The sequence below is a fragment of the Protopterus annectens genome, chromosome 1.part2 (genome assembly GCF_019279795.1).
Source record: "Protopterus annectens isolate FY-2018-M chromosome 1.part2, PAN1.0, whole genome shotgun sequence".
NCBI classification, from domain to species: Eukaryota; Metazoa; Chordata; order Ceratodontiformes; family Protopteridae; genus Protopterus; species Protopterus annectens.
The window spans coordinates 499,178,397-499,205,256 of record NC_056727.1 but is presented as its reverse complement, the minus strand read 5'-3'; the positions used below and the strand labels follow the sequence as shown (position 1 = coordinate 499,205,256).

The following is a 26,860-nucleotide window of genomic DNA, read 5'->3' as shown; positions in this document are numbered from 1 at the left end:
ATGTTCTTCTGATCACTGTTGGCAGTATTCCTTCCCACCCGTTTTCCTCCTTTCTGGTTTCTTGTCCTATTCTCCTTTATTCCTACCCTGTCCGGCAAGACCATAGGACCAAGGGAGCTCTCTCATCTCCTATTTCATCCCTCCTAGCTGACTACTCATCTCCCGCATATCTTTATGCTGCTGGCGTGGAGATAGTTTGAGGATTTTCGCTCACACATCCTGTTAATGAACCTCTACACGTAAGAGCTGAGGTCATTCGTTGGATGTAGGCTCCAGGGAAGGTTAAAGCTTTGTTACCTTGGCTGGACGTCAGCAGTGAAAACCTGCCTGTTTGGAATACTGCAGCAGTGATCAGTAGGACATCTACTTTTATGGCAAGTTCTTACACAGCCTAAGTTTATACCACTGTGAATGCAGTACTAGAGGATTTTAAAAAGAGAGGTAAAACCTTTATAGGTGCAACAAATTTACTGGGGCATTGCTTGAATGTGGCTTTGTCTTTGTAGCAATAAGAATTTAGAAGTTTCAAATGAAACTGTATCTGCTTTTATAGATATGATTTCTCAACATTTTTGTTATTTGGAAAGCTACTGTTCTGTTGCAGAAGATTTTAAATGCTAATGTAAACTTTCTTCCTTTCCTGGTTTTGTTTGATCAGGCTGACCTTGAGTAGCATCTTACCCTCACCAAGAATGATGCCACAATATGAAGACAAGATGATCAATTTCAACAATTGGCTTAAGTGTTGGTGTCATTCAAAGGGGATCCAATGCCTGTCATCCTGGGATGACATGCTCGACAAGCCACGATGCTTCGCTAGGGATGGCTTGCACCTGTCACCCCTGGGCTTTTGGATATTGGCAAAGGCTCTTGCTACCCCCATAGTGCCTTTTTTAGGCAAGGCTCAAAAGACAAACCCACCTCCATAGGTATCACAAGGGATAACAAACTAAGAGTAATGCTACTCAATGCCAGAAGTCTAAACCTCAAGATGCACACACTCGAAACTCTCCTTAGCATGGAGAACATCGATATCTGTGCAGTAACAGAAACCTGGTTCAAGGCTCCCGAGAGCACCCCAGCACTACCAGGTTATACCTCATACCATGCTTTTCAGCCCAAAACTTGGACCGAACCACAAAAGGAGGGGGAGTATCAATATTCATCAAAGATACCCACACCTCCAGGTTGGTGGCACAGCACGAAGCATCAGAGACTATCCATGTGCAACTAACTGTGGGTAAAACTGCCTTCCAGTTTATAGCCTGCTACAGACCACCCTCCCAAACACAGGAACCCCACTCGGCCTTCCTGAGAATACTGGAAAATATGAAGGTCTCTCCAAACACCATTATATTGGGCGACTTCAACTACCCCAACATAGACTGGGAGCATTACTCTAGCTCCAACACCCTAGCCCAAAGGTTCCTAGAATTTATAAACTCAAATGCTATGGAACAACTTGTTACCACTCCCACAAGAGGGAAAACATACTGGACCTGATCATCACCAACATGGGGACACTATGCTCCAGACCAGAAGTGTATCCCTCACTGGTGAGATCAGACCATAAACTAATCTCACTGGATATTCACATCCCGACCCCACCCCTGCCCAGAAAACCACAGTGAAAAACTGCTCTAAAGCAAATTTCACGCCTCAAAACCGGTGAAATCCTTCAAAGCCCCGGGTCTGTGAAAAATACGGCCCAGACCACAGAATCCTTTATAAACGCATTCTATGAACACCTTCAGGAATGCATGGATCATGCAATCCCAAATAAAACCAAGACCCAATCCTCCAAAGGCAGACGTCCTGTCTGGTGGACCCCAGCCATAAACAAACTATACAATAGAAGGAGGAAGCTACTACATGATAGAGCAAAATCCCAAAAAGGGAAGGCATCTCTGATCAGTATTAGCAGAAAACTACGGGCATTTATAAAATCGTCTAAGGCCAGCCTTGAGAGAAAAATTGCACAGGACACTAAAGATATTCACAAGGCTTTCTTTAGTTATGTTAGGAACCTGGGTGGGAATTCCCAGATATGCTCAGAATTATTCCAAAATGACAAAAAATACATCGAACCCACAGACATTGCCAACATCCTAGCTGACAGGTTCAGTGCAAACTTCTGCCCCCCTCCACCAAAAGGGCAAATATCTATCCCAGCAGAGTGCTGCCCCCCTGACATCTCAGATGCTCAGGTAAGAGCCGCCCTCTCCAAAGCAAAAAACACAGCATCAATGGGACCAGACGGTGTCCCAGGCTGCGTCCTACATGAACTCCAAGAAGAGCTAAACCCAAACATAAAACTACTGTTCAATCTTAGCCTTACTATAGGATATGTACACAAAGAGTGGCATACAGCAACAGTGGTCCCTCTCCACAAAGGTGGTGCCTCAACGGATCCTGGAAACTATCGCCCCATAAGCCTGACTAACTTGGTCTGAAAAGCTATGGAAAGGATCATCATGGACCTCATAAATAAAGATATTGGGGACCTACAGACACTGGATCCTACCCAGTTTGGCTTTGTTAAGGGCAGATCCTGCCTCTTAAACCTGGTTGATTTCTTTGAAACAGTCACCAAGGCCATTGACGAGGGGAAGGTGGTCCACACAGCCTACCTGGACCTCGCAAAAGCCTTCGATACAATACCCCACTCGGGCATTATAGATAAGCTCACCAGCTTAAATATAAACCCCTATGTCACTAGATGGGTTGCAAACTGGCTCAAGGACAGAACCCACATGGTTAGAATTTCTGTAGCCATGTCAGACTCCAAACCAGTTACAAGTGGCGTCCCACAAGGCTCTCTTGTTCGGTATATATTTCTTGGCGGTACAGGCCAACATGGAAGGACTGTGGCTAACCAAGTTCGCAGATGACTGCAAGCTGGGCGCCATAATCAACTCTCCAGCCGACACAAGCATCCTCCAAAAGGGCCTCATAGAAACAGACAACTGGTGCCAGAGCCATGGCCTCAAGCTAAACGCCAAAAAGTGTATAGTCATCCCCTTTGGCAAAAACAAAGTGCCCACAAATTACCACATAGGTGGTAATCCATTAAGTACAGAAGAAGTCATTAGGGACCTGGGGACCCAAGTTGATAGCAATCTCTCATTTGACAACCAAGTGGCCAAAGTGGTTAGAAAAACATTTTATATAGCCCACATAATCATGAAGGGATTCACATCTAGATCAGGGGAGGTCATCGTGCCTCTTTACTCATCCCTCATCAGGCCCATAATTGAGTACAATGCCCTTTTGGGATGTACCTTACCAGACACCTGCAGCAACTGGAAAGACCCCAAAAGTACCTCACCAAGAGGATCAAAGGGCTCAAACAGATGCCATATGCTGCCCGGTTAAAGAAACTCCAGCTCTACTCAGTGGCATACCACCTGCTCAGAGGCGATCTGTGCCTGACGTATAAAGCCATGTCCAACCCGGAATTAATGGGCATGCTGCACCTCAGAAAATCCAAATCCCATCGAGCTACGTGCTCGAGAGACTTGAACCTCAGCACTGAAATAAATAGGACATGCTGGAGGGACAGATTCATAACCCAGAGGCTCCCTTCACTCTGGAATAAAATCCCAGTCCAGGTTAGGCAGAGTCCCACATTGACTCTCTTCAAGAGGAATCTTGATGAGTGGATGGGAGATCGTAGGTTTACCCTGACTATCACTTCTGTGTCACTGTTAGACAGAGGCACAGTATACTAACCTCAAAAAAAGGCATAGCAAAATTAATTTAAAATGGGTGGCGAAAGGCAAACACACTCTGGCTAGGCTTTTAAATGCCCTAGGGCAGATAGCCTAGTATGAACCTATGAACCCATGAATTAATTAGCTGCAGCAGAGGACACCAGGAAACTTGTTGGTGACAGTTATAAATTCTCTAGATAAGGAATGAAGCTGTGAATGATGATTGTGCAAAATGAAAGTTACATTTTAGTAACACATCTGCAAAAAATAAAATATGTTCTTTGTAGTATACACTGTTGCATTCCTCACATTTGGGATATCCTGTGTGCAGGTAGCCAATGATCAGTACAGCTTCCCAGAGCTTTACCTTTCCTCTTGGTTCAGCTGATGCCCTCCCAGCAAGGTGTAAGGATCTTGATGGTGTAAGGGGTACATTGCATGCTAAGAATTTTCTGAAAATGGTTTTAGCCAATGTATGTAGTCCATCGAGATATGCACCCCCATGGGAAAGCTTTTCTCTTATCTTATAGTCTGCTAGAATATGAGGCTCATGTCTGGCTCAGTATTTACTTCTGAAAAGTATCTTATGAAAGTTAATATCTGTATGGTGTGTGGCAAATAAATCCCCCACCAGGATTTTCATAGTAGATTTTTATTTTGCCTCAGCACAAAGCATGATGTGCTTCTTGCACTCCGAGGGTAATCAGGAGAAGGTGTCAATCTCTGCAAGAGTCTGCATCCAAAAAAGATGTGTGTGCCTACTTCTGAGCTGCTATGGTATTTTTCAAAGGCTTTGGGAGCCTCCCTCCAAAGAAAAAAAACATGCCAGTTAGAGGGAGAAGCATCTGGACACTGAGGACAAGTAAGGTTTTCCGAGATTGTGGAATTACACTTGTAGAGGCGATTTCTCAGCCCACATCCGTGGTTTTGGCTGAGGCCTATGGTGCAATCAGTACTTAGCTTTCCATGCCATCATTTATTTCTTCATTCTTCTGGACTGATTTATGGTGATATGCCTCCTGAAATTGAAGGTCCTTTAGTTTCAGAAGCTGGTGTTGTGATTTCAAAAGGAGAAGGCAGAATCCCCAGAATCCTTGTATGTAAAATGATTTCTAGTGACAGCATTGATGTTTCAGTCCCCCATCCATGACCTGAGTGACTTTATGGTGGTTGTTAAGAAGTGACTAGACATAAAGCACCGAAGCACCAACTGGTGTCTTCCAACTTGCCTCGGTCAAGGTTGGGCAGTGCCTCTTCCCATGCCACGTCCTGAGTTTATACTGATTCCCTAATCCAGTTGGCTGACTTCTTCATGCCCCAAGTCTTTCATGTGCTATTTGAAGAGTCACTTTATTGAAGTGAAAGTTTTTACATCCTTGCACCCTACATTCTTTGGGTTGTATCCTAGTCCAACAAGACTGATAAATCTGCCTAGAAAACAGTCATTTTTCAAAATTTTTGTTCTCATTGAAGTTGCTGGAGGTCAGGCCATCTTCACTAAAACAAGCTTTGACGATTCCCATTTTCAAAGCATATATATTTTATATATATATATATATATATATATATATATATATATATATATATGAGTGTTGACATTCTGAATGATTATAACCCAGTCTGTAACCTTCCTATCTGATGTTGTCAGTCTTCACCCAATCCTTGACAGTGGGTTTGGTTCCAAACCTCAGAACCGAGTTGACCATATCTTCCAGCTCATGCTCTCCAAACGTTCGAGCCAGGCACTACCCATAATGCTCTTCTCTAAAGTTACCTCGGATCTCATTTGGCGCTTCGCAGACCCAGACGCGTTAGTTTCCTTCTCTCGAGCCTTGCCTATAACAGTGACATATTTTCTATTTTCCTAACTCTTTAAAGTAGTTCTTTATTCCTTTTTTAAGAAATTCCTGTCTAGTTCCTCTTATGCTATCTACCTGCTCCTCTTAACCTTCTCCTTTTAAATCTGTTATAGGCACCTCAGGCTTTAAAAAGTGTCATAAATGTGAAGGCAAGATGCCTAATTCTGGCGGTCACACCTTATGTGTCTATTGCCTGGGAAAGTTTCACTTGTAGGAAGACTGTTTAATTTGTCACGGGTTCTTTATGCAAACCCTGACTGAAAGGAAAAAACAAATTAATATTAAAGGGACTTCTTAAAACAGGCTTTGACAAGGCCTTGTCTGAGTCTAGAGTTGAACCTAGCACTTCATCTTCAGTTTCGAAGAAAAGGACTTCTTCATTTCCAAGGTCCTCGAAACTGTCTAAGAAAATGCCTTAGTCAACCAAACAGTTCCTTGGCACCAGAGGATTTATCTGGTTTCAGACACAAACCCTTTTCTGAACCGAAAACGTCTTCTTCTGCACTGACAGATTCCTTGGTGCCGAAGCTACCAGAAATACCAAGAACCAAATATTCTGTCTCCATTTACCCCTTTAAAGATCTCCAACCCGGCCCCTTTGGAATTGAGACCACCAAAATCTCCTTCCTCATCTTCTATCTGTTCTACTAAGAGTCTTTCCAAAGCCGATATTTACAGATTCGTGGATCAGCTCTTGACAGTCAGAGGTTTACCCTTGGTTCCTAGCCATGCTGGCCCTGGAACTAGCCTAGCTATGACTCCTCCATACCCTCCACCTCCAACTCCTATCGAGACCTTGGAGCACTCAGTTCTGACTCCTCTGGCATTGACTGTTTTGGTTCTGATAGCATCCTCTTCTCCGGTTCCAAGAGTTGTCTTGAGTTTTTCTGAGCCTTCAACACTGGAGGTCTCCCGCGTTCCTGATCCTCTTGTTAGGTCCGAAGGGCTTGGATCAGTTTCGCTTCCATCGTAACCATCCATGTCCCTTGGTACCTCGGCCTTTGTAGGTTCGACCCAGGCTTCTGTTCCAGGGGCTGCCTCCTTAGTGCGGGTTGTGATCCTGGTTCCAAAGGAGACCATTTCGGTTCCGGGCTCCCATCCTTCTATGGGGGGCCAGCCTTTAGGATAATGTAGAAGGCATTTTCCACTTGGGGACTCTCTGTCTTCACCATCCCTGTCGGGACAGATTTCTACTTCCTCTCGGCCTGAGCTTCCATCAGTCTCATCCCTGGGACAGAGGGCACAAAAGTTCCAGGTGACTCCCACTTTAGTGGTCTCCTCTTCGGCACTTCCCCGAATCATCCCCCTGAGGAAGTCCCTGCAAAGAAGAAGTGCAAGAGGAAGCACCTGGACTCCCCGGAAGAGTCCTTCACTGAAAATACTGATTTTGATGAGGGGGAAGTTTCCCTCAGGTCACCCCCTGATGATGTTTTCTTTGGAGACATCCTAGAAATCCCAAAACCGAGGGGTGGCTGGTTCTCTATTCAACCTTCCTCGGAGGAATCATTATACCTGGAGGCTTTTTCTGCCCAGCCCTCTACTTCTTGGATCTGTCCGACGTGCTGATAATCTTATTAAATTGATTGCTCAGCAGACATGGAAGATGCCTGACTCCATAGAGCCAATATCCAAGAGACCTGACTATATATTGTCATCCCCTAAGGATGAGCTACATTGGTCTAAAGGGATTCCTGTTGACACCCTGGCGATGATGGCTGCCACCAAAAAGGAACTCGCTGAAGAGAGTCCGACTATCCATCCTCCTAACAAGGAGTCTAGGACATTGGATAGATTTGGGAAGCGTGTTTATGCTTCAAAGACCTTTGCTGTAAGGTCCTTGAATTATATGGCACACGTTACCAGATTACAGAGAGACTAGATCAAAGAACTTTCAAATACTCTCTCAGGAGCAGTGGCTGAAGGGTTCCATGACAAAGTTTATTGTTGGCTTGCAACCCTTGATGCTTTCTCCAGTTTGTCCATGAAGCTCATTGCCCACACCTGAAGGGACAACTAGAGCAGCGGGTTCAGGCACAGCCATTAGAAGACATTCCTGGATGTGCTTGTGCAACTTTGTGGAGCCATTTAAAGCGTCATTTGTCAGTGCTCCTTTTGACGGATCTACCCTTTTTGGCCCTAAGGTAAAAGATACCCTAGCCATATGTGAGAAAAATGGGAAGACCCTATCTGCTGTAGGCATACATTTCTCCACTCCTCAAAGACCTTATTCTAGGAACCAAGGAAGTGGGAGACTATGGTTTAAAAAATCCGAAGGGCCTTTCCATGACTCACAAGGCAAAGACTTCCCCCGGGGCAGAGGGGGAAGCAATCAGACATCGCCCTAGGGGCAGAAATGGACCATATCTCCAACATCTCAAGCTCACTGTGTGGCTTTTCCAATTCCCATAATCGCCAGGCATCCTTTACTCTCCCCTCCAGTCCAACAAATTATTATTGCTCATCACAAACCTTCAACCAGAAGACTGTACCAAGGCAAATGGGAGAAGTTTCCTAGATGGGCCTTGAACAAAGGACTAGACCCTTAAGTCCCATTCATGAAGTTCTAGATTTTCTAACTACACTGTTCCAGTCTAGTTCCTCTGCATCCACAATTAAAGTCCATCTAGCATTAATTTCAAATTGTCATTCAGGCCAGAATGGTTCTTCTCTAATGTCTCACAAGCTTTGTAAGGCTTTCTTAAAAGGACTCATGATACTTAAAATGTCTGTTTAAGGAACCAGCTCCCCCTTGGGATCTCAGTATTTTTCTTCAGGCCCTTACCAAGACCTTCTTTGAACCATCAGCATCCTGTGACTTGAAATATTTGTCCTGGAAGACTTTATTCCTGATCGCTATCACTTCTGCATGAAGATTATCTGAGCTCCAGGCTCTATCCTGCAAATCCCCCTACTTGATTTTTCTTAAAGAGAGAGTTGCATTTAGAACAAATCCATAATTTTTACCAAAGGTGGTATCCAAAACCAGCATTAATCACTCTTTACAATTACTAGTATTTTCCCTAATTTTTCTAACAAAGGGGAATATGTCCTTCGTTTGCTAGACATACACAGGCAGCTACGTTTTTACCTTCATAGGACAAGGGTTTTTAGAAAATCAGATCAGCTATTCGTAGCATTCTCTTCCCTCCAGTGGGGTAATCCATTTGCTAACGTTACCTTAGCTAAGTGCTCAGAGACTGCATCATGTTTATTTATTACTCTTAAAGTCTCCAACTTCCTAAACCAGTTCAAGCCTATTCAACAAGACATGTGGCAACCTCAACAGTTTTTCATGCCAGAGCTTCTTTGGATGACATCTGTGCAGCAGCTACATCATCTTCTCATCATACCTTTATCACTCATCACAAACTAGACCAGGTCTTGAGGGTTCAAGCATCTTTGGCTCTGTGGTGCTTAGGAATATTCTTCCGTGAGACCTCCCAAGGCTAAAGTAGCTAGAGATTCTGTCCCCGTCAAGGACTGGGTGAAGATTGACAACATCAGATAAAGAAGTTATGTCTTACCATAACGTTCCATATAGGTTCATAGGTTCATACTCGGCTGTCTGCCATAGGGCATTTATAAGCATAGCCAGAGTGTGTATGGCTTTCGCCACCCATATTAAATTAATTTTGCTATGCCCTTTTTCAAGGTTAGTGTAGTGCCTCTGTCTAACAGTGACACAGAAGTGATACCCGGGGTAAACCTACGATCTCCCATCCACTCATCAAGATTCCTCTTGAAGAGAGTCAATGAGGGACTCTGCCTAACCTGGACTGGGATTTTATTCCAGAGTGAAGGGAGCCTCTGGGTTATGAATCTGTCCCTCCAGCATGTCCTATTTATTTCAGTGCTGAGGTTCAAGTCCCTCGAGCCCGTAGCTCGATGGGATTTGGATTTTCTGAGGTGCAGCATGTCCATTAATTCCAGGTTGGATATGGCTTTATATGTCAGGCACAGATCGCCTCTGAGCAGGTGGTATGCCACTGAGTAGAGCTGGAGTTTCTTTAACCGGGCAGCATACGGCATCTGTTTGAGCCCCTTGATCCTCTTGGTGAGGTACTTTTGGGGTCTTTCGTGTGTTGTCAATCTTCATCAATCCTTAACATACCCACCCTCCTTCCCCCATCCTAAGTTTCTTAGTAGACAGGATTATTTCTTAGCTAGTTTCCTTTTTAAGGACTAATATATGGCCTCAATCAATATCATATTTACATGACCACAATTTTTTTTCTACCGTTCTATATGCTGATTTCTTGAGTGAACTAGATGTGAGGTAACTTTAGAGAGGAGCAGTATGGGTAGTGCCTGGCTCGAGAGTTTGCAGAGTGTGAGCTGGAAGATATAGCCGAGTCGGTTCCAAGGTTCGGAACCGAACCCACTGTTAAGGATTGGTGAAGATCGACAACACAGATGGAAGATTATGGTAAGACATAGCTTCTTTTTTATGGGTAAGATTTCACAGGTAATGTATTTGCAAACGTATTTCTGACCGACATCTGTTGGCCTCTTTGAACTTTTTAGATGTAATCACCTTATTGAGACATCCCCTGTTCAGATTATAAGTGACTTGCTAATGGCATGCTATCAGTGGTTTTATTCCATCTTGTAATTTGTTGATCCACCACTGACATTTAGCATTCCGGTCTCTGCTGTCATTATTGAGCATTTGAGATCATGTTGCAGTCTTTTTGGCAAAATATTGGAATGTTTCACCTGTTTTCCTACAGGCTGCACCCAGCTTTTTGTTTTAGAGAGTTAATTCCTCCAGTGATCATTTGCTGGGATGTGAAGTGCCTCATGGCATGACTTAGTGCCACTGATGCTCATGATAAATGTGCTGTTAGTTGGGAAGGTTCTGCAAGATAGAGGTATTTGTAACCAGTTATGCTGTAATGGTATAAATTTTTATTTCTCAAGCATCTCTGCATTATTTTACACCTCTTGAAGGCTTTTATGGACTCTATCCTTTTAGTGAAAGTCTGAAAGTTGATGAAAGATCAGCCCAGCAAAGACTGAGGAAGTGCTGGTACATGCTACTGTCTGTTCATCACATTGTCCTTTCCTTTCCCTTATAGGTTCATAGGTAGGTACTAGGTTAGTTGCCATTGCGGGCCATTTTAAGCCTAGACAGTTTCCCTTTAGTTGTACCCACCTCTTGCTCAATAATTGTATAGTATCCATAGTGAGAATAACTGGGATCATACCATAGATAATTTGAGGGGATTCATGCATGGGGTAAAGCATTTATGAGCTGCCACTGTCCATTAGTAGTACAGCGGGTAGTCCTGGAGTAAATATTATTTTTCCCATTCATAGAACTATGTTGTGATTGAGTATGGACAGGGATGAACTTTGTTTTATGTGGATGGGGAGTCTGTTCCTGAGCAGCAGTATCCTCTTAGAGATATACCCGTCCCTCCAAAAGACATTCTATTGATATTGCAGAAGAGGTTTTAGATCCGTTATCTCTTAGCAGTCTGTAGAATACCAAGTTTAGGGCAGGGCTTTGAGCCTGTCCATGTAGAACATGTTGTTTAGCCCTTGTATCCATTTAGTAAGGAATCTCTGTGAGGGCAGATACATGACAAAGGGGGCATTATATTCAAGGATTGGCCTAATGAGGACTGAGTAAAGGGGGATAATGACATCCCTAGATCTAGACTCAATCCCTTTGTTTATAAGCAATATATAATAATAATGTGCAATATAGAAGGATGTTTTTATTATAATGGACATATGTAGGTCACTGTCCACATAGGTTTCCAAATCCTCTAACAGCTGGGTCGTGTCTTAAGGATGTATTGTCAGTGTGGTAGATGTTCTTCGTGTTTCACTGTTGCAGTCATCACACTTGGGTTATCTGCCTACAGGTAGCCCTCAGTCGGCCCGAATACCAGAGTCTTGGGATTTCTGCGTTGGATGCGGTCATCTCTTCCATGATGTCAGGTCATCAGGGGTATAAAACATGCAGCCAACACCATTACATCAGCTTTTCTTGCTGCACGGGTGCCTGAAGCAGAAGCAGTTCGCAAGTGCCGGTCGGCAGCTACCTGAACTTTTTGTTTTTTGAGTATCAAATCTGAAGTCTTCTAAAGCGAAGTACCCCTTTGGGGATCCTTTTTTCTTGCTCTAACCAATGTCAGAAAAAGTTAACAATTGTCTTGCCTGTGGAAAGCAAGTACCTCACAGAGATTTTCATTCTTACTGCGTCACCTGTTTAGGCCCAGACCACGACGTCCCTCGCTGTCGGTTTTGTGCCTTGTTCAACACCCGAACTGTTAGTCATCGGGCTATTTTTGTCTCTAAATTCTTTCACTCTCGTTCTCTGTATTCCGAAATGGCTTCAGTAAGCCGTCCGACTACCAATCTTCTGAAAAAATGCAAAGATAAAGACAGAGACAGACTGCATAGGTCCAAAATTGCCGACGACGCTTCCGTTAAGCTAGTCGCCTGTCAACCGGTACTCAGAGAGGTGCTTTCGCAACCCCTGTTACCCACTTCTACAAATTCACAGGCCTTTATTGAGACCCATTCAGAGTCTGGTATGCCGCGAGATGCTTCTTCGACTATGGAACCTGCGGGTGTCTCTACCTTGGATGGGTTCGGAGCTGCTGTGCAGGCACTGGCATCTGAGGGTGTATTCAGACCTTCCGATGTTCGTATTAATGTGTTGTCAGTGTGGTAGTTCTCTGGGATAGATGGCTTCCCAAAGGTTACAGTAATGCATATTTTGGCATTTGGTTTCAGTCCATGATTTTGGCACCAGTTATTTATCTAGGACAAACCTTCCTGCAGGATGGCTAAGTCATTTGGTGACTCAGTGATTGCTGTCAGCTTGCAGTCTTCTGCAATTTAGTACTTACTGGGTGGAGTCCACCCTGCTCCATGGTGTGGTGATATAAAGCCCTGACTGTGAGCCAGATGACTAAGGTTTAAGTAATGTCTCAGCCATTGGAGATGCTGAGTACAGGCAGAAGGGAGTAGCCAGTGTTGACTTTCCATTGTAGGGGGAAGAGGAGGTAGACACTGAATGCTGAGAAGGTTTGCAAGCAAAGAAAGGCCATGACTTGAGAATGTGGACTTTGTGCAGCTAAGGCAGTAAAGGTAGCTATCGTTAGAGTGTGTGTGTGTGTGTGTGTGTGTGTGTGTGTGTGTGTGTGTGTGTGTGTGTGTGTCTGTATCTGTGTCTGTGTCTGTGTATTGAGCTGCATGGATGTCCATAGGCAGTGAAGGTACTTCTTAGATGGAAGTAAATCCTTTAGAAGGGATGCTGTTTATTCCTTTGATTCCATGTTTGTGGAATAAAAGATGTACAAAATTACCTTTGCTGGATCCCTTTCCCTTTGTTGAAGCTCTGCTGTCTTTCACACAATAAGCCCTTATCCTGTGGCACATTCTGATAGAATTATGCCTATCTCAATAAACTTTTCAGAAATGTGTATATATATATATATATATATATATATATATATATATATATATATATATATATGACATTTTCATAGCAACTACTTTGTTTTGTCATCATTGACTATTTTTACAAAACAGTATAAATTAGTCTTGATTTCTAGGTCAGGATCTCTTTATTTGTGCCTATATTAATGAAATGGAAGAGATTTTCCTTCTGGTGCCATAGCAGCTATCAGGATTCCGCAAAATCAGAGTTTTTGCCCCGAAGTACTGATGTGAACTCAGAACTGCATCAAGCACTCATTACCTTTCAACCCTTTTTTTATTTTAAACAATGACAAGGTGTACCGGAGGGTTAACCCCTCCTCCTTGTCTAAAGTGGTGAATGAGATGCCCTTCAACCTGCTTACTTTCTTTCCCAACCCCAGAACAGGGGTAGAGACTCCTGCACTTAGATGTACACAGACAGCTAAGATTCTATTTATATAAAACTAAATCTGCCTGAAAGCCAGATCAACTGTTTGTCTCATTCATGACTCCAAACTTGTCCAGTCAGTTTCTAAACAAACCAGTGTAAGCTAGATATCTGAGTCCATCTTCTTCAGTAACTCGCACCATGGCAAATCCAGACCTCCTGTCCTCAAACTCACTGTACCAAGGCAGTGGCATTCTCTGGGGCCTTCTACAAAGGAGTTGAAGCCAGAACAATCCTGAAAGCTGCCCCCTGGTCTTCTGTAAATACTTTCATTAAACATTACAGAACGTATGTCTTTTTAAAGACCCAGAGGTGCCTTGGCTGGGTCAGTCCTCTCTGGACTCTTGGATAGTTCTTCTCTCCTCTAACCATCATCTATTCTGTTCCCTTGAGCTATGGGAATCAACCTTCTGTTTGGAATACTGCAACAGTGATTGCAGATAGGACATAGTGCAGTTGTGTAAAAACTTACCATAGCAATAGATGCCCTACTGATCCTGTTGCAGTATTCCTTCTTACATTCCTTTCCCCTTTCGGATAAAATCTCTTTCTCTCTTACTGCCCTGTCTGCAGTGCTCTGGGGCTGTGGGTGCTCCTCTCACTTCTTGCTTAGCCCCTCCTAGCTAACTAGTCTTTCACAGAAGTCTTCGGGCTTTGAGATAGTCAGAACATTTACCCTCATACATTCGCCTATATACCCCAACACTTATGAGCTGTGGTCATACATCCAATCCAGGTAAGGTTAAGCTTTGGTACTCTGGCTGGAGATCAGCAGTGAAAATCTATTTGTTTGGGATACTGCAACAGTCATCAGTAGGATGTCTGCTGTTGTGGTAAGTTCTTATACAACTGTACTTTTCCTGGTAACAGTAGATTTAAAAATTGCTTATCACATCCCTATTCATCCAGACAGGAGTTTCTTAAGGTTTGTGTATCCTGATCACATTATCAGTTCCCTGCCTTAACCTTTGGACTACCCACTGCACCAAAAGTGTTCACAAAGTGTCTAGTTCCAGTTATAGCTCATTGCAGGCTACAGGGTATTCAGATTTTAACATATTTAAATGACTTGTATATCTTTTCAGAGTATTTTTCAAAAGTGTAAGGAATCTCTCACTGAGTTAGAGATCTCTTGCACAAACTAGGGTTCACAGAACATTCAGAAGTCTTTTTTGACTCCTTCTCTCATGTTTGTGTTCCTGGGGTGTCAGCTAGACACCACAGGTTAAAGAGCTTTTCTTCAACAGGAAAAAGTAGATCTATATCAAGATCATTTTCTAATGTTTTCCACTCAAGACTTCAGTCACTGAGAGGGAATGCCTCAGGATTTGGGGTGTCATGGCATCTGTTATTCTCATGATGCACCCCTGGCAAGACTACACACGAAAAAGATACAATGGTATCTGAAATCACTTTTGTCCCAGCACCAACATCCTTTGTTTTTTCAAATGCCAGTTCTGAGATTTGTTAGAAATCACTTGGTGTAGACAGCAAATATCTCTATGTCAAGATCTTCTCTTCTCCCTCACTATTCCAAAACAGTCGGTCACCACAAACATCTTGGACTTTGCCCTGGGGGCAGTTTCAGGAGAGTAAAATTTTAAGGTGTGTGGGACACCAAGGGCAGGTACAAGCACATACATATAAAGAAGATGCTTGCTCTGAACAAGGCACTCAATACTCTGAATCGTCTTCTGTCCCAGAACCTCTACATGTTGTTACTGACAATACCACAGTCATATAGTTTATCAACAAACAAGGGAGAACCAGGCTGCACCTCTTTTGCTGACTAGCCATTTTAGCTTGGGATATAGCTTCACAGCAAAATGTCACTCTGCAGGAATCCTACATTCTGTCAGAGCAAAATTGTGTGACAGACAAGTTGAGTAGGACATGGGCATACCCTGTTGAGGGGAAACTAGATCAGGAGGTCTTCCAAGATTTGATCCACTTGTGAGTAGTTCCTCAAGTAGACCCATTTGCTTCATCTATGAAAAAATCATCTGGCAAAATACTGCTCCAGGACTCCATGCAATAAGGGCCGGAACACAGATGTCTTTTCTTTTCTGTGGACAGGAATGTCCTTGTATGCTGTTCCACCCTTTCCACTGATATCCAGGGTATTTTTGAAGATTCAGAAGGATTCCCTCAAAGTCATTGTGTTGACTGCCTTCTGGCTCAGGCAGTAGTGGTTCTCCATTCTTTTACAAATGGCAGGGCCAATTACAGCAAGCTTGCTCACAGAATGGATCTACTCACACAAGATCAGGCATGTTTGATACACCCCAGTCCCAGTCATCTTCAGCTGACTGCCTGGGTGATAAAGGCATAATTCCCTTGAGACACCTGTTTAATGAGGATGTGCATTAGGTAATAATGGAGGCAGGAAAGCATGCTACTAGAAAATCATATATTAGCAAATAGAAACCATATTGGTTTGTGCCAGCCACATAACCAGCACTCATTCAGAGCTAGTAGTTCTTTGGTTTGCAATATTTGTGTGAGTGAGTTATTGTCCTGTGGCCTTTCTTACTCCAACATTAAGGTTCATGTATTGGCCATTTCAGAATGTCTGCCCATGGATCTTCCTCTTTCAATGGATTCTCATGTCAAAATGTTTTTGAAAGGGGTTTTGTATAAGAGGCCTCCAAGAAAACTGGCGGCCCCTCCTGGGGGTCTTTATTTTATTTTTGAGAAGTGAACGCTTGTTCCATTTGAAACCGTTATCTTGACTGACTTCAGGTTCTTAACATGGAAAACAGTTTTACTGATTGCTCTGACCTCTGCAAGAAAGGTGTCTGAGTTGTAAGCTGTTGTGGTGAGTCAACCCTGCCTCATTTTCCACAGAGACAAGATGTTCATCTTGCATACAGCTGCAGTAATCACAGATGGGTTTTCAGCCGTCAGGCGGTCCCTCGGTCGGCCGAATTCCAAAGTCTTGGTCCGGCGTCGGTTGTCGTCGCTTACTCTTCTGACGTCAGGAAGGCCAGAGTATATAAGACACAGCCGACGCCATGTTCTTCAGTCTTTTTTGCCACGCGGTGCCTGAAGCAGAAGCAGTTCGCAAGTGCCGGTCGGCCAGCTCCTGATTTACGAATATATTTGGAACCGAAGTCTTCATTAAAGCTAAGTACCCCGTTGGGGAAACTTTTCTTGCCTCAGACCGATGTCAGATAAAGTTAATAATTGTATTTCTTGTGGGAAGCAAATACCGCATAAGGATTTCCATTCCCTTTGCATACCTTGTTTGGGCCCAGACCACGACGTCTCATGCTGTCACTTTTGCGCTACCTTCAATAAACGCACTATCAAGCGTCGGGCGGAGTTCGCCCAACACTTTTTTGGTAGAGCCTTTGACTATAAAATGTCGTCGGACACTCCGACTACCGTTTCATCCAAAAAACGCAAGGAAAAGGACCGACTAGCGAGGCCCGCGGTCTCCACCGACACCACGCCGAAACAGGCTCCACGTGGTCCGGTTCTCAGTGAGACGCCTTTGCAGTCCCTGACTACCGACGACACTCCTTTGGCGGTGTCTTCTGTACCTGAGACCGCTGGGTCATCGGCCCTTTCCCAGACTACAACCGAAGCCCCGGCTTATGTCGAGCCTACTAATGTGGACAGATCCACCTCCACCCATGGTGTATTTAGGCCTTCATCTTCCTTTTCTATTAAGGCCTTTACTAAATCCAAAGCAGCCAGGCATCACACTAGGCCTGCTGCTCAAGGCCCATCTCCTGAACCCATGCCTAAGAAACAGATGCTTAAAATGGCTGAGGATCTAATAACTCTCATCAGAGGTTCTCAGCCCCCTCCTGACAAGAGACCCAGAGTGGAGGAAGAATCCCCCTCTTCTGATCAGGGATCCATTTTATCAGAGCATTCTGATGCAGAGGAACACTCCTACTCCCCTTTTGAGGATTCGGATGCAGAACAGTCCATTCCTTCTGTATCCCCCCCTGAGGATTTTTCTTTTGGGGAAACCTTGCACACCTTGAGGGAACACTTCCATTGGGAAGGCCAAGACTTTTCAGATTCCAAGAAAAGACTTAGGGAATTTCTTTGGTTACCTCAGCACAGACCTCTGGCTATACCCCCTGTTTTGGAGGTACTGGATGATGTCTATTTGGAGGCTTGTCTTAATCCTGATTTTCTGCCTCCTGCACCAGTAAAGCCTGATAGATATTACAGAGTACCCAGTTCTCACCAATTTCTTTACAAAGGCCATAATGCTGACCCTGAAACCATTTCACAAGGCCCTAAGGGATTAAAGGCCTCCACTGCCAAGAATCCACTTCCTGCAGAAAGGGAATCTAGATCTCTAGAAAGGTGGGGTAAGAAGGTATATACCTCGGCCACCCTAGCCATGAGGGCCTTAAACTGCCAGTTTCATATGATTAAATATCAACAGTTCCTGTTATCACAATTAAAAAACAAAATGTCTCAACCTGAACAACCAGATTTAAAAGAGTTACAGGATATGATGCATAGTGCGGAACAAGTGGGTAAACACACCTTACAATGTGGTTATGATGCACTAGAGGCCTCCAGTAGAGAGGCTGCTACAGGATCAGTCATTCGCAGACATGCCTGGCTTAGGGAACAAAATTTGCCTGATCATGTGAAAGCTAAACTTCTTGATGCTCCTTTACAAAAGGATGTACTTTTTGGTACTAATGCTGAGGATATACTGCGAAAAATGGAAGAAAAAGCCAAATCTATGCAAACTGTCAAAGCTTTCTTACAGGTCCAGCCACCACGATTTAGCAGGAATTGGCCTTCAAAAAACTGGTCTTTTCCAGCCACTGACAAGCCCCAAAGAGATAGATACAGACGCACAAGGGGCAGAGGGCAGTCACAAGGATCATAGACAATGGCAATCTCCAGCACCAAGAGGTGGTGAAGACAGTGCACAACAATACAGGAAGCAAACCCAATGGCTCCCTCATTTCCATGCCAAGCAAGTCTCAGCTGGCAGCACCTTTGGGAGGGAAACTAGCATTATTTGCAAACAATTGGCATATTGTCACAACAGACAAATGGATTCTGGACATTATAAACAGAGGCTACAAATTTCAATTTCACACTCTTCCAAAAATGAGAGGCATGCCAAACCTACCACAAAATCAAAGGGTAGAGGCACAACTGCAAATTTCAAAGCTCCTAAACATGAGAGCTATACAAAAGGTACCTCACGCACCAACAAGGTCAAGGTTTTTATTCAAGACTCTTCCTGGTACCAAGAAAGGAACCGACTGGAGACCCATTCTGGACTTATCCATCCTAAACACATTTCTACTGCATCAAAATTCAAGATGCTCACATTACAGCAACTTCTTCCCATGCTGGGCAAGGAGCTTTGGCTGGTAACATTGGACCTCAAGGAGGCATACCTGCATGTCCCAATCAGACAAAGCTGCAGAAGATACCTCAGATTTCTTGCAGGTTCAATCCACTATCAATTCTCTGCATTGCCCTTTGGCTTATCTACTGCGCCCAGAGTATTCACAAAGTGCCTGGCATCAGTGATTGCCTATTGCAGACTTCAAGGGATACAAATTTACCCTTATCTGGACGACTGCCTGATCCAAGCGGACAGCAAACAAATACTACTGGAACATCTGGCATATGTGACACGGTTACTGCTTTCTCTGGGATACGCCATCAACAAGGAGAAATCAAGGCTAACACCATCTCAGAAAATAACCTTCCTGGGTGCCAGCTTGGACACAAACACCCAGATGGCATACCTTACGTCAGAAAAACAAGGGCAATTATCTCAGTACTTCAAAACACTAGCAAAAGTACCAGGCTTACTGCAAGGAAAATCCTGCAGGCTCTGGGATTCATGGCATCTTGCATTCTTCTAATCCCATGTGCAAAGCTGCATATGAGGAAACTTCAATGGTACCTAAAAAATCTATGGTCTCAACACAGTCACAGCTTGGAAGCAATTATACCAATAATTCCATGTCTGCAAAAGGAATTTCTATGGTGGGCCCAAGCATGTCAAGTAAACACAGGCCTTCCATTCTGCAAGCCTCAAGCAAAACAAGTCATAACCACAGACGCCTCAGATTACGCCTGGGGGGCGCACATGAAGGGCAGGTGCATTCAGGGCAGATGGTCCCAAAAGGAAAAGCACCTTCACATCAATCAAAAAGAAATGCTAGCAGTAATAAATGCAATTACAGATTTCAAGGACTTCCTGCATCCAGGGCAATTACTGATAAGAACAGACAACACCACAGTAATGTGGTACATAAACAAACAAGGAGGAACACACTCATACCCCTTGTGCAGACTAGCCATGACTCTTTGGAACTTGGCTCTGGAAAGACAAATCGAACTTCAAACACAGTACTTGCCAGGACTGGAAAACACACTGGCAGACACTCTGAGCAGGAATATGACAGAGCCACATGAATGGAAGCTGCATCCACAGGTGTTTACGGAGATAATCCAAGTGTGGGGGAGGCCAGACATAGATCTTTTTGCCTCCCACAGGAACCATCAATTGAAAAAGTTTTGTTCAAGGACCTTCCATCCAAAGGCCTGGAAAGTGGACGCCCTTTCATTCAGTTGGGCAACATGGACAGTTTATGCATTCCCACCTCTGCCTCTTCTGCCCAAGGTGCTTTTGAAAGCAAGAACAGACAAACCGAGGATGATACTGATTGCTCCAGACTGGCCAAGGCAACACTGGTATCCACTCCTGAGGAGCCTAACACATACTCCTCCCTGGTCCCTGCCTCTAATACCTCTTCTGCTGACGCAGAACAGCTACAAAACCCTTCACAGTCAGCTGAAAACACTCAACCTCGCTGCGTGGAAAATTCCTTAACACCACATCAGACTCTACTCTCCAAGGAGGTGCAGGATGTCATTTTGGAGGCCAGAAGACCATCTACAAGAAAAGCTTACTCCCAAAATGGAAGTGGTTTTGCTGCTGGAATGAGAAAAGAAGACAGGACCCTAGAAAACTGAACTTGCCTCAGGTTTTACAGTACCTAGCTGAACTGCTGAACAGTGGACTGTCATTTTCTTCCATAAAAATACACGCCTCAGCCATTTCTGCAGAATTCAACACGGATCCTCCTTTATTCTCTCACCCTCTCTTACGGCAGTTCCTCAGAGGGGCTAAGAATATAAGACCTCCAAGGAAGCAACCAATACCAGCCTGGGACCTTAATTACATACTAGAAAAATTAACATTGCCTCCCTTTGAACCTGCTGCCTCAACAGATCTGCAATATTTGTCCTGGAAAACAGCTTTCCTTCTGGCCATCACTTCAGCTCGTAGGGTTTCTGAACTACAGGCCCTCATGGCGGTGCAGCCCTTCCTCATCTTCCATCAGGATAGGGTTTCCCTTCGTACTAATCCATCTTTTATGCCAAAAGTGGTATCCAGGGTAGCCTTAAACCAAGCCATACACCTACCTACCTTTTATCCTAACCCTCAAAACAAAGGGGAAAGCCTGCTTCACTCTTTAGACATCCATAGGCAGCTACGTTACTATTTGGACAGAACAAAGTCCTTCAGGAAATCAGAACAACTTTTTGTGTCCTATGCCGTAGGGGCTCAAGGAAACCAGTTACCAAACAGACAATTTCCAAGTGGATTGGCCACTGCATACGATTTTGTTACTCCTATCATGGGAAATCTGTCCCTACTGGTATCAGATCTCACTCCACCAGGGCCACAGCCACCTCTACAGCCTTCCTCAGAGGTGTGCCTACTAAGGATATTTTGGAGGCAGCCACTTGGAGTTCTCTACATACCTTCACAAAACACTACCACCTGCCCTTATACTCCAGAACAAGAGCAGGCTTCGCCACTGCTGTTTTGCAGGGCATTCTGGCTCAACCCAGTTCCTCATAGTACCTACCACCCTATGCATAGCTTTGGGACTCTACCCATCTGTGATTACTGGATCTGTATGCACGATGAACATAGTGCAGTTTTGTACCTACCATAAATGTAGATGTTCGAGTGCTAATACAGCTGCAGTACAGGTTTCCCTCCCTCCTTCCCCTCTTGGTTAGGGCATGGGGCCTAACAACCTCTTCATACCTCCTGACTGGGTTATCCTGTTATGTTTTATTTGCTTGCTTACACTGATTTTGCATTACATTGCATTGCTTGCATATGTGGATAAGCTTTACTTATGTTTTGCCTTCCTTTTGGGGGAACCTGACATCTGGGTCAAGAAAGACTGAAGAACATGGCGTCGGCTGTGTCTTATATACTCTGGCCTTCCTGACGTCAGAAGAGTAAGCGACAACAACCGACGCCGGACCAAGACTTTGGGATTCGGCCGACCGAGGGACCGCCTGACGGCTGAAAACCCTTCTGTGATTACTGCAGCTGTATTAGCACTCGAACATCTACATTTATGGTAGGTACAAAACTGTACTTTTTCTGTGAGAACTAATCCTTCTTTTATGCTTAAAATGGTATCCAAATATATTTTAAGCCAAACTATCCATCTCCCTGTTTTCTTTTCTGAACCTAAAAATGAAGGAGAAAGGATACTCCATACTTGCAATGTCTACGGACAACTGAGGCTCAATCTTGACAGAACTAAATGCTTCAAATCTTTGGATTAGTTCATTTCTTGTGACGTTAAGAGGCGGCAGCCTGTGTCAAAACAGACTGTTTTCAAATGGTTACCTAAGGCTGTTACCTTTTGTTATACTCATCACAACAAAATAGTTCCAGGCAGGGTCAAAGCCCACTCTACCAGGGCCTTGGCTTCATCTGTGGCTTTTTGGAAAGGATTGGATTCTGAAAGTATTCTAGAAGCAGCAACTTTGTCCTCTCTATATTAATTTGCAACACATTACAAACTTGATTCTTTCTCTTGGTCAAGATCAGACTTTGCCAGGACCATTCTCCAGGGGCTTATGGTCCCTTATCCTTCCATCTCTCAGATGTACTAAGCTAAGATAATCTACCCATATTGCGAAGGTTTACTGCAGCAGAGATCAATATAATGAACATACTTTAGTTGTGTAGGCAAAGTTACCATAACAGTAGTTGTTCAAATGAACACTGTTGCAGTAGCTGCTCCCTCCTTCCATCCCCACTTTTTTTGGCATGCTGTTTATGCCTGGGTGTAGGCATTTCTTTTTTGCTGTTCCAAGTATTGCCCTTTCAGGCCTAAGCTTCCCTTGCTGTGTTGGCATGAAAGCTGTGAAGGGCTTGGCACCTTAACCTCTCGTTTTAGTCAACTAAGCTTGAGGTGACTTGACTGACTGGGTACATGGAAGGTGTTTTGAGGTTTGGAAGCTGACTGACGTTATATCCTTGGCAGGATACATCTCATATAGCTAAGGCTACTGCTGTGGTGATCTTTCGAATCTCTACTGTTATGGTAAAGTTGCACAACTGTAGTTTTCTGGTCACTCTTCTGTTTAAACATTTAGTAGTCTTTGAAAGTGGTGTAAGAACTTTTGAAGGAGTGATGCAGGTAAACTAGTGTATTAGCTTTGAAACTGCCAATTCAGATTACACAGTTCAGCCACCCAGCAATTTACTAGCTTCTTGTCATGGGCTGTTGCAGTCTGAAAGATAGAGCAAACTCTTTGTCAGAATTTTCAGTAGTCCAGTATGTGTCATCACAGCTATAGTTTTGAATTAATTTAGTGTGAAAATGAGCACAGGAAATAAACAATCCCAAAACCAGTACTTAACAGCACAACTCACTTTATAAATCAAAATAATCTAATAATCCAGAAAACACTGCTAATGAACATCTTCACAAGAAAATTTATTAATAAATTGTTTTGTAAAGCTGTTCAGTCATAGTGTTTTTGGATTATTTGTGTTATGTTTACAGCAAGTCAAAGCAACACAATAGTGAAAGGGCCACATTTATATAATTGCAAATATGACAGAAAAGTGATATTTTTTCAGTCCATGATAAGTTGTTAAAACTTTACTGAGCTAGAGGGGGAAGGTTGAATTATAGGAGGAGCATGTATGAATGGGTGTACTGGCAGTATTTATTGGAGGGTTAAAGCAGAAAAAAAGAAAATGAAACATAGTAGAAGTGGATGGGAGCAGATGGGGAAGGAAAAGAGGATTTTTCCTTGGAAATTCTTAAGGTGGCAGTCAGTGATAGGATAAGAGAGACTGTGCTTATTAAGACTTTATACTTGGGTCAGTTTTAGATTTTGATGTGACATTGTACAGGGTATCATTCAGTTGCTAAGGATCATAGAGGGTAACGGTGCATATTCCAATAAATTGTTCCTCGGTAAGTATTCCTGGTTGTCTTTGTGGAAATTAAATATAGAAGGTTATAGACAGTCCTTTTTTTTTCTTTTGTTCCTGAAGAAAGCCATCCTTCCATGTTTTGGGCAGAACTTTCCAGGTCAAGGATACTTACAACAGTTCCCAGGCCCACTGGCTGGACTGCCCTTGATAAACCAAAAGGTACTGAGAGATTCCTCTGTCTCCCCCACTCGTAGATTCATAGGTTCATAGATTAGTACTAGGCTCACTGCCCTTGTGAGCCATTTTAAGCCTAGCCAATTATCCCTTGTGAGACTTAAACCGTGCACCTTGTATTTGTAAGGCAAACACCTTAACCATTAGGCCACCCTGCCAACCTCTTTGGAAGGTTATAGTGATGTTTCTAACTCATAAGAGGTCTTGTGTTGGGTCCCAGCAGTTGCTGGGAGATAACCTGATGTCCTGTTCCTGCAGGGATTTGTTTTTATACTAGGTCGTATCAGGTATGTACTGCCTTTTCACTGCCCTTTTTACCCTTTATTCCATAAAGTGTGACGATGCAGTATTTCTCTGCCTTCCATCTCTCTCAAAAACATCTCAAGACTGTATTTCTTCTTCTTCTGCAGGTTGTGGAGCTTCACTGGTCCTTGAACTTTCTGTTCCACCCATCAGAAAGGAGAGCTGCTTTGCAGTGCTTAGGTCTAGGCATCCTGGATGGCTTTCCATTGTACCAAGGACAGCTTCTTAACCTTTGTCACTGACATCACAAAGGATGATCCAACCTCTGCACCACAATTTTGGCTAAGGATAGTGTCTTGAAAATCATTCAGCCCCATTGGAAGAGAGGTACTTTGTGACGTCTCATGTTGAGCATACTGAGAATTAGCTGTTGAAGGACCCATTGGTCAAGTCAGAACACTGAATCAAAAGACTTGTGTAGCAATTAGAGACAAACAAAAAGGTTTGGTCAGCTGCATAGTTGTACACCCAGTTTTTGGTTACAAGTCAGAATTAATTTCACTTCAGTGGTTTGTAGTCTTGACTTCCAGATTTTGCTTATTAAAAGATTATCGGAATAATGTTAAAGGGTCTAATAGAATCACTAGTACTGACTTGAGTGATGTAACTCATCCACCACCATTGTGTTAACATAATTATTTATTTATTTTATTTATTTGTACTTTGTTGACGTGGTTAATCCAACTCAGCCAAAGGCTTCTTTTCAGGGGAGATCAGAGGTTTATTCATGCTGACTAAGGAATATTTGGATAAGTCACCAGGGAGCTTCCTTTATTCTTTTCAGTAAGTGCCATGAGATATTTTACATCCACCTGAGCAACCACCAACTCGGGCAAATGGGACCTTAGTCTCTTATGTTCTTAGATAAGTACTAGGCTAACTGTCCTTATGTGCCATTTTAAGCCTAAGCAATTTCCCTCAAAAGTGAGAATCAAGCCCCTTTACCCTATGCCTGTGAGATAAAAACCTTAATCATCATGTCAACCCCCATGTCTCATCTGAAGGAAGGTACAACAGGAAATTAAAGTGACCGTCATAACAATTTTAGCAGCCCTTGAATATGTGCTGTTTTTAAAACTCCTATGTGAGTAAGAGATGACTCGTATCACATGGTATAACTAGGCAGACATAGTAGACTACAAAATAAATTGCTCAGTTTTTCAAATGCTTTTGAGTGGCAGCCCATATTTCATGTGCTACTTATTGCAGTTTGCAGTGTGAGGTCTTGTAAACAAGAAGTTAACTTTGCAATGCTAACACATGTTAATGCATTTTGCTTTAAATGATTTATAGTGTACATTTTGCATAGCAGTATTATTTTTGTATTTCAGAGGTGTTAGCAGTTCACTGGCAAATAGCGCTGTGCTTTTTGGAATGGAAAGACACAAAGACTGAGTTATGTTTTTGATACTGCAAATCATGTTTGTGGAAGCCTATATGACAGAGTGGAGCAGTGTTGCAGCAGTTAGCGTTGTTACCTCACAGCAAGAGATTCTCTGGTTTGATTCTTGGCTGGGGTGCCTTGTGTGGAGTCTGCATGTCCTTCCTATGTGTGCATGGGTTTTCTCCAGGAGCTCCAATTTCCTACTACAATCCATGCATTAAGTGAATTGCACACTCTCAGTTGGTCGTAAGTGTGACTGTGCATGCATGTGAGTGGTAAGGAAGAACTGCAGCAGAGCATGGCCACCTGACAGTGTGAATCTTGGCTCTAGAAGATTGTCACTGTTGAAGTAACACCCCAGCTGCATGTGGAAAATGGAACTGTGAATGGATAGCTGGATATGACATAAAATACAACCTAGGTTATTTTTGCTGCCTGAGTATGACTGATTATTGTATACTGTTTTGTTACCATGCCTTTCTACTGCCCTTATTTTCACAGAAGGTCCAGATTTGTGCTTCATATTGTTGGTTTGTTCCTCAAAAAAATTGTGGTTTTCTAGCAAATTATTGAGTATTGAAGTCAATAAATAATGACACACATTTTGAGTTTCAGATTTTATATACTTTAGAAAATGCACGATAATGGAACACCTGTTATTCTAACAACTTTCTAAGTTTGTAAGAGCAGTATATTTAAAATATGTCCCTATTTTTGGTCCTTTGTCCCACTTGTTATTTTTTGGCTTTGTACAGATTTGTGCTGATAGGTTGAGAGGTGTCATTATTACTGCAGTTAAATGTAGAAAGTTCATGCTTGTTATAAAAATGTTTCATTTCACTTACTTACTTCCTTAACCTTATATTCAGATGAAAAGTCCTTACAGGTTATTCAGCTGGCAAAACTCTATCATGAACAACAACTTGTTAAACTTTGTGCATTGCAGAAACAATGGGGTATGTATAGTATGTTACTTTGATAGATTTATTCAGACATCTGAACTTGTGTGCAGGCAGCAATAAATTGACATGGGGCAATGGCTGAGGGGTTTTAATCCCTCTACTTACAGGTAAAGCTGTGCATGCAGTAAGATGTCTGATCGTCAAGATTGTAGTAAAGTGAAGAGGATCTGTTTAATGTTTAAGCTCACATCTGAAGCCTGTAGAAAAAAAAAATAGAGAATATGGGAGAAAGTTGTCAGAGGATGGTATTATTGATTTTATTGCAGAAATAAGCATTCAGTTTATTAGGTAGGTG

General features: G+C 43.1%; 1 protein-coding gene across 2 annotated transcripts in view; it reads left to right on the top strand.

Moving 5' to 3' along the window:
- The window catches only part of LOC122789777 (consortin-like), a 1,146,861-nt gene that overhangs the window by 606,064 nt on the left and 513,937 nt on the right, over nucleotides 1-26,860 (top strand). For both annotated transcript variants that reach the window (XM_044057227.1, XM_044057220.1), the window contains one exon: nucleotides 26,473-26,559. In XM_044057227.1, coding sequence (XP_043913162.1) covers nucleotides 26,473-26,559 — 87 coding nt within the window. The remainder of the gene's footprint in view (nucleotides 1-26,472; nucleotides 26,560-26,860) is intronic.